Genomic DNA, 12,197 nt, shown 5'->3' with positions numbered 1-12,197 from the left:
GATTTGGTTTTGGATTGGTTTTCATTGTTAACTAGGACATGTTTAGTACTATAATTTGTTTTTAGATAAGTATTCTTTTTTTTATTTTTTGAACATTTTTCTATTGAATTTTTGCGTAGAAAAGTTTCGATGAAGTTCGACCTTTGTGGGATTGGCATGTGATTCCAACGGATTTTAGGTTTTATTTTGTTTTGTGCTCTCATTTTATAGTTAACCGTATTTTACATTTTATTATTGGGTGCTGTGTGGGAGAGAGACAGAGAGTTCTGAATTTCAGTGTAGATTCCTGCACAATACCAATAAACAAAGACAAATTCAGTTGTCCTTCCTAACTAAAATTTTTGGATAAATAAAACAAATTATTATGTCAGAAAATATGATAAAATTGCCACAGCAATTAAATTATAATTATAAATCGATTGTCCATGATAATTAGATCAGATAAATAAAGTTTTATACTAATATTTCAGATAAATTATTAAGAGGGTGTTTGACTAAGCTTATTTCAAAGAGCTTATTTGTTTCAATAATTTATAAGATGTAATTTTTTAAGAGTATAATAAGTTATCAAAATGTTTGAATAATTGAACTTATAAGATGGAGAAATAACAAATCCTAAAATAAAAGGAGATGAAACTCCAATTTTCAAGCTAATAATAAACGGCGGCCCATTTTCATGAAATATCTGTCCCATATCTTATGGGCTTTGGTTGGCTTTGATGAGTGCTTGCTAGTACAACTGCAATAATGGAAACTGGGCTTTCACTGCACTGTTTTGAATAGCTGTTTATTGTTTATTGTTTATTAATAGCTTTGTTTTGCTCAATATAGTCCTTTATTTAAAATAATAGTAATAAATAATTATAGTTTTTTTTATCCTGTAGCTCATAATTCTTAAATTAAATACTATATAATCCATAGCCCAAAACAAGTAATTTGTGTTCTTAGGTTCTTTATTTTTAGAGTTTGTGAATTAGGCATCAATCAAAAATCGTTTTTTTAAGGGGAAAATGGAGGAAATCATTAGGGGAATTCATTCTCATACTTGAAATTTCAGTTTTTCTCTTTGATTTGGAGTTTGTGTATGTGTATTTAAAGTATTGTATGTGTGCATAAAGCATCGTTTGTAGAGATTGTCGGTAGATTTGGATTTGTTACAATCACTTATTAAGGTGAAGCTCAAGAAAAAAAGAAAGAAGGAAAAATTGAAACATAAATAAAAAAGCAACTCATTCTTTAACAGCCAAACAATCAAAGACTAATTTTCTCTTAGTTAATCCTTCATTAACAGAAAGAATAGTTCTCAAAAGAAAGAACATGCATGTACACAAATAAAAAAGGAAGAGCATGAGGCCTTGCAATTTCACCAGAGCAATCCATTTGGCCATGAACACAAGAACATATATAATAAGTTAAATCACTATTATCAAATTGCATTGCAACATCCGCAATGTAACTCATGTCCACCAAGAAGGTTAGAAAGATTTATTCCGCCAAGGTCAGGTCTAAGTGGGGTGCAACCCGATTATACCCAAAATCACCTCTTAGTGATATTTAGCAAAACAATACAACCAATATAATTTCTTTTGTGTCTCATTCTCTCAAAAAAAGGAAAAAAAAAGGGGAAAAAAAGGAAAATTCTTTTGTGTCTAACCGATCCAAATATAATTTACTTACAAAAAAATAATAAAAAAAAATCTTGAATTGCAACCTAGTTTACTTTTCCCTCTTTGTATGCATATTCAGTGACTGACGGAGGGAGGGGATCTAATGGGGGCACTGGCTCCACTGAGAATTTAAAATAATTATGTTTAATATGGAGTACTATTTTAAATGAAAATTAGTTTCAATTTTTTCCCCTACAACAATCATTTATAATATATACTATTATTTTTTTATGTTATTCATATTGTTTTCTATTTTTTCTTTATCAAATGGGTAAATTTGAATTTGGAATTATCCATACAAAAAATTTAAGTTTTAAATGTAAAATTCTTCACAATATATCATATTTCCATATCCATTTTATTTTAAAAAAAATTATATGATAAGCTGTTTGTTTTGTTTCTTTCTCAATAATATTATTAATTGTACCTTGATTATAGTTTACATGAATTACTAAGATACTATTAATTACTATTAATTTAATTTGAGCAAATTGTCCTATAGTTCATATTAATTAGTTGTTAGCTCTACTACATGCTAGTAGATTGTAGATATGTTGTATTAATCTATTAATGACAATTTAGTATTTTATTTTTGTTATGGGAAGAATATTAGTCTGTGATAGAAAAGGGAATCATTTTTTTTTTGAAATACCAAGTAACTATTGATTATTCTATTTTTATCATGTAAGTTATTAGAACATGTTGATATTAGTATTAGTACTTCACATTTAATGGATCGATTTGTAATTGTTACTGGTTAAGATTTTATGCAACAATATTTTAGAAAAACAAAATATATATAGTTGGGTCCGGAGGGTCACTGGACAGGGGGGGCGAGGGGAGGGGGGAATACACCTGCAGACTATTTTTCAAAGTCTTTTGTAAATAATTGAAGTAGTATCGATTGATGCTGAAAGAGTTTGACTGAAGTGAGCAGTTAAAGAAAACTTCAGTTAAATGGGGTTGTAGACTGATACTGAAATAACTTCAGTATTTTGATTTCAGTTAAACGCCAAGCTTTAACTGATATCCACGTAAGGCTTCAGTCTAGATTTCGTAAACAGATGAGTGTTATGAATCTTATTGATTATCCGAAGATTTATCAGTTAGACTAATCAGTTTCACTAGCAGCGGAAAATTAAACTTAAAAAATAGCTTTTGTTATTAACACGTCAAATAAAGTTTCACTTTGCGATTAATCAGTTTCAGTTAAGAAAGCGTTTTGTGCACAGATAAGAACAGTATAACTGAAAGCGATAAACAACAAAGGATTTTTACGTGGTTCGGAACAAGTTCCTACGTCCACGGTCAGTTAAACACACTGACAATCACTCTGGGCTTGTGTTTGCGGGTGCACAACAAACCTTTAACTGAAACAAGGTTTCAGTGCCAATACACTGGATTGGACTTCTCGTCTCCTTCTTAACTCGCAAATGCAAAGACTACACTTGTCTTGCGTGCAGGAGCTAAGAACTCTTGAGTTCAGACAACTGTCTCGAATTCTCTCTCAAACTCTCTTTTCGCTTAGTTGAAAAGGGTTCGAATTACCAACTAGCTAGATTACAGAGAACATGCTCTCTGTAATAAGGGACTTAGGCTTTGGATATTACAAAGGATATGCCTAAGAAACTAAGAGAATGTATGAAATCAGTAAACTGATTTTGGCTTTGAGTATAGCTTCTTCGATTCAAACTTTGAAGGCAGTGAAAGGCTGAGTTGCAATTTTGGCAGAGGTTCAGTTTGTGCGTTTGAATCGGTGAAGATTGTAGTGTTCCTCGAGTTCTATATATAGGCGAAGTCTTGAATAGATCCGTTGGCAAGATGGTCTTCAAGAATTCGTCCGTTATGAGAGTAAATTTGAATTTTGTTAAGACTTCAATCTTCGAGGTTCTTAATTTAGTGAAGAACGGCGTCTTAGATACAGAGGTAAGGCATCTCTAAAAAGATTGCACCAAAAAGGAATGATCTGCAGAGAAATGACGATTTTCAAAATCTCTGCATTTAATGCGGTTGTACTTGAAAGTACGTGGCTTCCTTTTAACTTAAAACATTCAGTCCGAGGAAGAATGTCAATTGATACTTGACTTGAGTATCAGTCCGCTGATTCCACGTGGCCAGTATTAATTAATTAGTCATAACTGATTCTTCAGAGATCCTTGTCCAGTCTATACTTCAGTATTTGACTTGGTTTTTTCACAACTATCTTCAGTTGACAGTTCTTCAGTCTTCAGGACAACAGTTAAACTAGAAAACATGAACTCTAACACTTGAGTTCGAAAAGTTCTAGTCTAGCTAGCAAAAGAAATTCTAAGAGTTTTGGTATCATCAAAACTAGCTAGGGCTAGAATATTTCATTAGTTCCCAACATATATATATATATATATAAGAGAAATATTATTATACAATCATGTCTAGCTATTATTTCTTTAGTGATACATTATACTTAAAATAATATTGAGATTTTATTCCAATTATTATTTTTATTTTTAAAATTATATATATATTAGACGTAAAATTATTATAAATTGGACCTTGAGACAAAATCCTGGCCACGTCAATGTGGATATCTATCTTTTGTGTCTGATCTGAGATGAGATAAAAACAATATTTTTTCTAAAAAAATTAGGTATTACATATGACTAATTACTGTGGCGTTACTATATTAAGCTTAATAATTCACCGGCGAAGTGGAGTAATACATTAACGTGGTTAGTATTGGGATCACTATCAGCAAGCCACTAATCTCACACTAATCTTGATTAACTAACAGCATAACTTGGATAAGTATTCCAATTAATTAAGTGATCATGGGACATGCTGCGTTATCTTGATTATTAACTAAAGATTTAAAACTGTAATCAACACTATCATACACATCTTTTTGACATAGAATATTCATAATCATATTGTGCCCGACAGAGATCCATGCATTGACGTGATGGCACAAAGTCAACACTCACAAATAAATTCCTATGCCATTATCTTTGAATTTTAAAGGTGAAGTGAAAATATAATATAGTGAATTTTAAAATATAATAGAGTTTGTGGCTAACCATTAACTAGTTAAATAGAAGAAAAAATTAATTATTTTTTCCAAAATAAAAAAATTTAATTTATTTTATTGTATTGTCCACATTATAGTTATTATTATTTTTATTTTTTGTATTTTGTTATTATTTTGAAAAAATAACTACAATGTAAAGAATACATTAAAATAACTATTTTTTATTTTAAAAATAAATTAAATAATTTATGGCTAGTCAAAATGTGGTTGCATATAATTATTGAATGCAAATATTTCATTCGTCACATAAGAGTGTGCATGATTGTTGATGACACATGTTTTAATAAATGTTAGAGAACGTGTTATTAGTAAAAGAAAGGGGGTTCACTTTTATTAGTGGAATAAGGGTTGCAAAAAACGAATGTGCACACTCTTGTGGGGCGTACCAATTAAAATAGCAAAAAGTGCACCCTCTTATAAGACGGAGGGACGTACCAAATAACTTCATATCTTTCGTTGTTAGATTGTGAGATCTTAGATTGATTTGTAGATGTTGATTTAATCATATGGCTGATATTTATTTGGAGGGTGAAATTTTTTACTTGGGTTCAAATTCTAGAGGGAGCGAAAATTTTACTAATAATTTTTTTTAATATAATTATTCAACACTATATACTATCTTATTCATCGATATATATTGGTTTATATCCATTAGTGTTACATCACACAAAAAATAGCAATCTCGTTAGAATCTAATATATATATATATATATATATATATATATATATATATATATAGGGAGAGGTTCAAGAAAGAACCATAAATAAAAGAAGACCGGAGAACCATTTTCAGCCATTCGATCATCAAGATCTACGGTGGATGCATCATCTTGTTGGATGAATGCAGATCCTGGGTTCGAATCCTGAAGGGAGCATTTTTTTTAATTTTTTTAGTGCATTAATTTTAACAGTGAATGCATTAATTTTTACAGTGGATGCATTAGATTTGATGGTTCTCCCGTTCTCACAAATAATGCAGTTCTCTCTAGAACCACACCCTATATATATATATATATATAGAGAGAGAGAGAGAGAGAGATGTGAGAAATGAGAATGAATCTAGAACTTTATGCTCATTAACTAAATGTATTTTCAAATTTGCAGGAGTTACTGTTAAATAATGTTTTCTTCTTAAGCTATCTAGCTTTACTGTATCAATATATATGCAGCTTCACAGGTACAATTATAGTGAATTATTAATATATATGAACTACAAGATAAACCCTTAATCCCTAAACAAATTTCTCATAAGCTCTATTTGAATTCTGTTTCTGTGATCTAATTTCCACACAAAACTTGTAGTTGTATACAAATATTTACAGCGTATTATTGATCAAACTATAGATGGTGAGAAGAGCGACGATTAGAGCTTGATCAGCATTGGGTTCCACCATTAACGTAAGCACATCTTCTCCTAATGGAATTCCTTCTGATGATTGCTTTTGAATGGCCTGCACGCCCACATAAATAAAACATACCAATTTTCAACTACGCTTCCCAAACATCTAGGATAAAAACATAATTTCCAATCGCTTCTAAAATATATATATATATATATATATATATATATATATATATAGTAATTGGACAAAATAAAAATTCATTTTAAAATATAAATTATGAATTATTTTCAGTCTTTAGATCTCTTGAAGATCTACAATAAATTCATCATTAATTTGCTCAATAAATTCGTGATCTTAGGTTCGAATTTCATGGAAGGCGAGATTTAGGGTTAGACTACAATCCCGTTTTAAAACTTAAACTAAAAAATGGGAACACATGATAAATTTTCTATGGAATATGGTTGTGAAAACTAATGAATAAAAAAAATGAAATTTTCTTCGCCTCATGTGAAGGATGTATCCTCGTTATATGTGATATTGAGTCGAGCTAGATTAGCATGTCACTAAGGAATTTCAAATATTCAAGAAGAAAAATTACGAATAAATAAAACAAGTAATTAAAAAGGGTATGAATGTAATTACCTGAGCCAGAAGGTGGCCTGAAAGGTCTATAATCTTGAGTGAAGGTTTCCCTTCCAATCCTATGATTTTGTAATAAGTAGTTGTGCTATTTTGGTCACATTTAAGAATAACTCTGCACGAAATGTCTCTCCCAAAAATGCTGTGATTTCTCCTCACCCGAAACCATGGCTTCTTCTCCTCCTCACCTTTAAAACCATCCCACCAACCCAAAAATCGCAGTTTCTGCACAATTTAGTTAAACAATATAAAACTTTAATTTTCTTTTTCTGTTGGTCGAATATGAATTACTACAAATTAATTATTACTGCAAAACCTACCTTTCTGTATATAGAGAACAATGTTTGGCCAGTGGAATCCATGAGAAAGACTTTGCTGCTGCATTTTTTCTGATAATTATCGACTCGAAAAACAACTTCACCTCTTGAATTGAAGACAGTGCAGCCATTTCCATGGAACACCAGAGATTTCATCCACACTGTGAATGTTTCTCTCTCTGATGAATACCCACAAAAACTACTGTTCACTGATGATCTATTTGGATGTATTTTCGTCATTATAGGAAAACCTTCTACTTCGCTTTCTTCAATAATATATATATGCTGTCACAAATTAAAACCAAGCCAAGTATTTATTATGTAGATCATGTTTCAGGCTTGGATGAATTATTGTCTATATATATATGTACACATGCATGTACATACGTAATCCACAGTGAAAAAGGAAAAGAATCATAACCATTGGAAAAGTGCCAAGGGTTTCACTCAATCCTAATCAGAACTTATCTATCCAAAAGATTATTGGAAACGATATTAATTGGTTAATTTAATGCAGTTTGCCATTATTAAATTTCACTATTAGTTTTACTTTAGTAGGTAGCTCTTGTTCGATAAATCAGCGGACAGTAAGACATAAAATTTAGTCGTAAACTGGAGCGCCCGCTATTTGGGTTTAACGTTATTAATTAGACAATATATGAAAATATGATGTCATAATTGAGAAGTTTATTTTTTATGCAAGTAGTTGCATGCATGTTTCATTCTTATAATTATATGTACTTTTGGTTTAACTGAAATGATCATCCAATAATTTATTTATGTCAAGCCAATGTTGACGTAAATAGTAGGAGTAGTACTTGCTTTGCTCGAGTAATATATAAAACTAGATACATTTGTATTGCGCGTCATTGATTAATTAAAAACAATTTGTAATGATCACCCAATAAGAACTCCAATATTGCAGAAGTCTACTACTACTATTATTTAGCAAAAACATTGAAAGCTTACATAGTTTTTTTTTCTTTAATTTTCTGAGTTCAGGGAATCCACAACTGCTATGATAGTTATATATATATATATATATATATATATATATATATATATACACAGGGACGGAGCCAGGGGGTGCCCGGGGGGGCTGAAGCCCCCTCCCAAATTTTGAGATTTTTTTTTCAATTTATAAATTTATTTTCGAAAATAATATAGATATATGTCTTAACTTTGTTATACAAAAGTTGATTTGCTTGTTATATTCACCCTTATATACTTAATTTAAGGATAATCGTGTTATTTAAAACTATATAATCTATTAAAATATTGTTCATTATTATTATTATGCTTGTCTTGTAATAGAAAGTGTATGAAATGCCCAAAAAAAAAAAATTGTTTGTTATTTAGATTATACTTGTCTTTTAATAAAAAATACCTAAAATATACGAAATGTTCAAAAAAAACTGCAGTGTTTTGAAACTAATTTGTAATATATTGAAACTATATAATCTATGAAAATATTGTTTGTTATTATTACTATTATGCTCATATTTTAGTAAAAAAATGCCTTAAATATACGGAATGCCCAAAAAAAATTTCTCGGGGCCTACCGCCCCCGAACCCCCGTATAGGTTCAACCCCCCCGAACTTAATTCCTGGCTCTGTCCCTGTATATATATATATATAGAGGGTTGGATTCTTGTAGTATTCAAGTTTAATGTAGTACCGTAGGACCAAATCTTGACCACACATTTGTGACATGTGGCGCATCAAGATTGTGACACGTGGCAAGGAGTTTCCAAGACAAAATCTGCAGAGGGGTAAAATCGGAATATTTTTTGGAATTAAAAATAATTTATTTATTTTTTTAGATTTTCTCAAAACAAACATATTTTAGATGCATAAAGTTTCACATAAAAATGCATAAAGTTTCACACAAAAATGCATTTCATTTTACAAATTCTAGTATTTTCGCCACCCCACCCACACCCCCCCCCCCCCAAAGTTTCACACAAAAATGCATGTGAAACATGTCTGCTTTTTTGGGGGGTGGCGTGGCGAAAATACCAAATTTGTAAAAATGAAATGCATTTTTCTGTTCAAAGTTATGCATTTTTATATGATATTGTATGCATGTAAAATATGTCTATTTTGAGAAAATCTAAAAAATTATTATTTTTTATTTTTAATTCCGAAAAATATATTTCAATTTTACCCCTCTGCATATTTTGCCTTGGAATGCTTGGAAGCTCCTTGCCACGTGTCACAATCTTGATGCGCCATATGTCCAAAATGTGTGGTCAAGATTGGGTACTACAGTACTACGTACATTAAGCTTGGATACTACATGATCTTATATATATATATATATATATATATATATATATATATATATATATATATGGAGAGGTTCAGGAAAGAACCATAAATAAAAGAAGACCGGAGAACCATTTTCAGCCATTCGATCATCAAGATCTACGGTGGATGCATCATCTTGTTGGATGAATGCAGATCCTAGGTTCGAATCCTGAATGGAGCAATTTTTTTTATTTTTTGAGTGCATTAATTTTAACAGCGAATGCATTAATTTTTACAGTGAATGCATTAGATTTGATGGTTCTTCCGTTCTCACAAATAATGTAGTTCTCTCTAGAACCACACCCTATATATATATATATATATATATATATATATATATATATGAAGTGTTTATATTTATCGCATAAAATAGGTCCATTATGAATTTGCTATATGAGACATAATCAAAAAGAAAAAATGATAAATTGAAATTGAAATTTTCGCCACATAGAATTCGAATCATAAAACACTTAACTCATTCAGTAAAGTAATGAATTCACAGTAACTAAATATTCATATTAAGGGCTGAAATTGTTTCATATATATGTTATACCATATATACATGGATTAATTTGGACTTATTTGACTTATATAGTGTAGAAATGATTTTTGGTAAAAATTACAAATATAAAATAATTGCATTGAACCTATAAAGTAACTAAACATCACCTATAAGTAAATTGAGTCTTTCATGAGACTCAATTTCAGGACCACAAGTGTTGTTACTTTATAGGTATAAACGCACTAGATCGTACCTTAGATCTCACTAAAATTAAGGGATCTCATTGGAGCGGCCCCATATATATATATATGGGCAAAGGTGCAGATTGGTCCCTGAACTAGACCCCCCTAGAGCGTTTAGCCCCCCATACTCGACCTTGGTGCAAATACCTCCCCCATAGTCCAGAACAAAGGTTCAACTAACCCCACATAACAAACGGCTTACTCACGCCGTTTCCTTCCAATTTTTTATTTTTTTTAATATTAAATGGGGCCCAAAATCCCTAATGATATGCGATCCGACTTCGTACATGCCGCAGTAGGTGGCGATCGGACCGTACCACCACCTCCAGCTGGAGCTCTACGACATGGAGCGGTACAAAGTCGCCGCCGCAAAGCGGATCCAGAGGGAGCTCCAGAACGTGAAGCTCCAAGTCCTGGCAGACCACCTCATGAAGCACGACCTCCGCATCCGCGCCTGCTACCACTGCCCCGTCAACTTCGGCCCCGAGGCCCTCTCCTGGATGATGGCCGTCGACGTCTGCTTCATCTTCGAGTTCATCCTCATCTGCGGCATCAAGCAGGGAAAGATCCTCGGCAAGATCCCCTCTGGCCTCTCCCACATCATCGACTCATCGGGGAACAAGACGGCGCACAACTCCATCCTCAGAGATCTCTTCATGCTCGAGAACCAAATCCCTTTGTTTGTCATGAGGATGCTGCTTGAACTGCAGTTCTCCTCCAAGGAAACGGCGGATAAAACTCTCCACTCCATGTGACGGGGCTCATCAATGATCTCTCGCCGTTCAAGCCCGCCGACACGATCGACATGGCGCTCGTCATGGAGCACACTCACTTGCTGGATTTTTTATACCACTTCATCGTGACTAAAACTGATATATCGTTTCCGCCGCACGAAATCGAAGACTGCAAATTTGGCGGCAAGGAGGAGAAGAAGGAAGGGATGACGGCGGCGGAGGCGTTTGCAGAGCCGACTCACATGCCGAAGCTAGTGGACATAGTGTGGGTAATGGTGTCGAAGTTAGTACGAGGACCGATTGCATTGACGAAGCGCGTGATGTTCTCCAAGCCCATGAAAGTGTTGGTGAAACTGCCATGGACGATTCTGAGCAAGATCCCCATCCTGAAAATGCTCAATGAGCTAATCGAGAACGTGCTCCAGACCTTGCATAATGCGAAGAAGGAAGACGGAGGCGACGAGGAATCAGGTTCGAAGAAGAGCGACGAGAAGCCTCTGCTGCTGGAAGAGATCGCGATCCCTTCGGTGATGCAGCTGGCGGAGGTCGGGGTGTAGTTCGTGACAACGGAGGAAGGCATCTCGAGCATCAACTTCGACGACAAAACCCTAACGTTCCACATCTCGGCGATCAACCTGGACATGAACTTCGAGGTGATGCTGAGGAATCTGGTGGCGTACGAAGCGTGCAGCGCGTCCGGGCCGCTGGTGCTGGCGCGGTACACGGAGTTGATGAACGATATCATCGACACGAAGGTGGACGCGCGGTTCCTATGCGGGAAGGGGATCATCGTGAACCATCTGAAGAGCGAGAAGGAGGTGGCGGAGCTGTGGAACGGGATGAGCAGGTCGGTGAGATTGACCAAAGTGCCATCGCTCGATAAAGTGATAGCGGATGTGAACAAGTTCTATAGCCAGAGATGGAAGATTAAGATGGCCAAGTCCATGAAGAAGTATGTGTTTGGGTCATGGAAGATTCTCACGATTCTTACAGCCATCACCATACTATTTCTCATATTTTTTTAATATTATAAAAAAAAATTTGGAAGGAAACGGCGTGAGTAGGCCGTTTGTTATGTGGGGTTAGTTGAACCCTTGTTCTAGACTATGAGGGAGGTATTTGCACCAAGGTCGAGTATGGGGGGCTAAACGTTCTAGGGGGGTCTAGTTCATGGACCAATTTGCACCTTTGCCCTATATATATATATATATATATATATATATATATATATATATATATAGGGAGAGGTTCAAGAAAGAACCATAAATAAAAGAAGACCGGAGAACCATTTTCAGCCATTCGATCATCAAGATCTACGGTGGATGCATCATCTTGTTGGATGAATACAGATCCTGGGTTCGAATCCTGAAGGGAGCATT

The 12,197-nt window shown here is 33.7% G+C and overlaps 1 protein-coding gene and 1 pseudogene across 1 annotated transcript; one reads left to right on the top strand and one right to left on the bottom strand.

Annotated features, from left to right (window-relative positions):
• Positions 1 to 5,901: 5,901 nt before the first annotated feature.
• Positions 5,902 to 7,379, bottom strand: LOC130985459 (protein LURP-one-related 4-like). Its single transcript, XM_057908449.1, has 3 exons — positions 7,034 to 7,379; positions 6,717 to 6,938; positions 5,902 to 6,182 (listed from the first exon to the last, which is right to left on the bottom strand). Exons 1-3 carry the CDS (start codon positions 7,268 to 7,270, stop codon positions 6,048 to 6,050), a joined length of 594 nt encoding a protein of 197 aa, XP_057764432.1. The 5' UTR covers positions 7,271 to 7,379; the 3' UTR covers positions 5,902 to 6,047.
• Positions 7,380 to 10,371: 2,992 nt separating this feature from the next.
• LOC131008637 (putative UPF0481 protein At3g02645) lies at positions 10,372 to 11,843 on the top strand (annotated as a pseudogene).
• The last annotated feature ends 354 nt before the right edge of the window (positions 11,844 to 12,197 follow it).

This window comes from Salvia miltiorrhiza, chromosome 1, assembly GCF_028751815.1.
Source record: "Salvia miltiorrhiza cultivar Shanhuang (shh) chromosome 1, IMPLAD_Smil_shh, whole genome shotgun sequence".
NCBI lineage: Eukaryota > Viridiplantae > Streptophyta > Magnoliopsida > Lamiales > Lamiaceae > Salvia > Salvia miltiorrhiza.
Note: the sequence above shows the minus strand (reverse complement) of the source record. Positions and strands in the feature narration are given on the sequence as shown.

Bases quoted from the DNA above. Each gene is read 5' to 3' on its own strand.
- LOC130985459 (XM_057908449.1), bottom strand. From the start codon at position 7,270: ATGACGAAAATACATCCAAATAGATCATCAGTGAACAGTAGTTTTTGT. The intron at 6,939-7,033 runs GTAGGTTTTGCA...TAAATTGTGCAG, and splicing joins TGTTCTCTATATACAGAAAG to AAACTGCGATTTTTGGGTTG. The intron at 6,183-6,716 runs GTAATTACATTC...GTGGGCGTGCAG, and splicing joins CAGGCCACCTTCTGGCTCAG to GCCATTCAAAAGCAATCATC.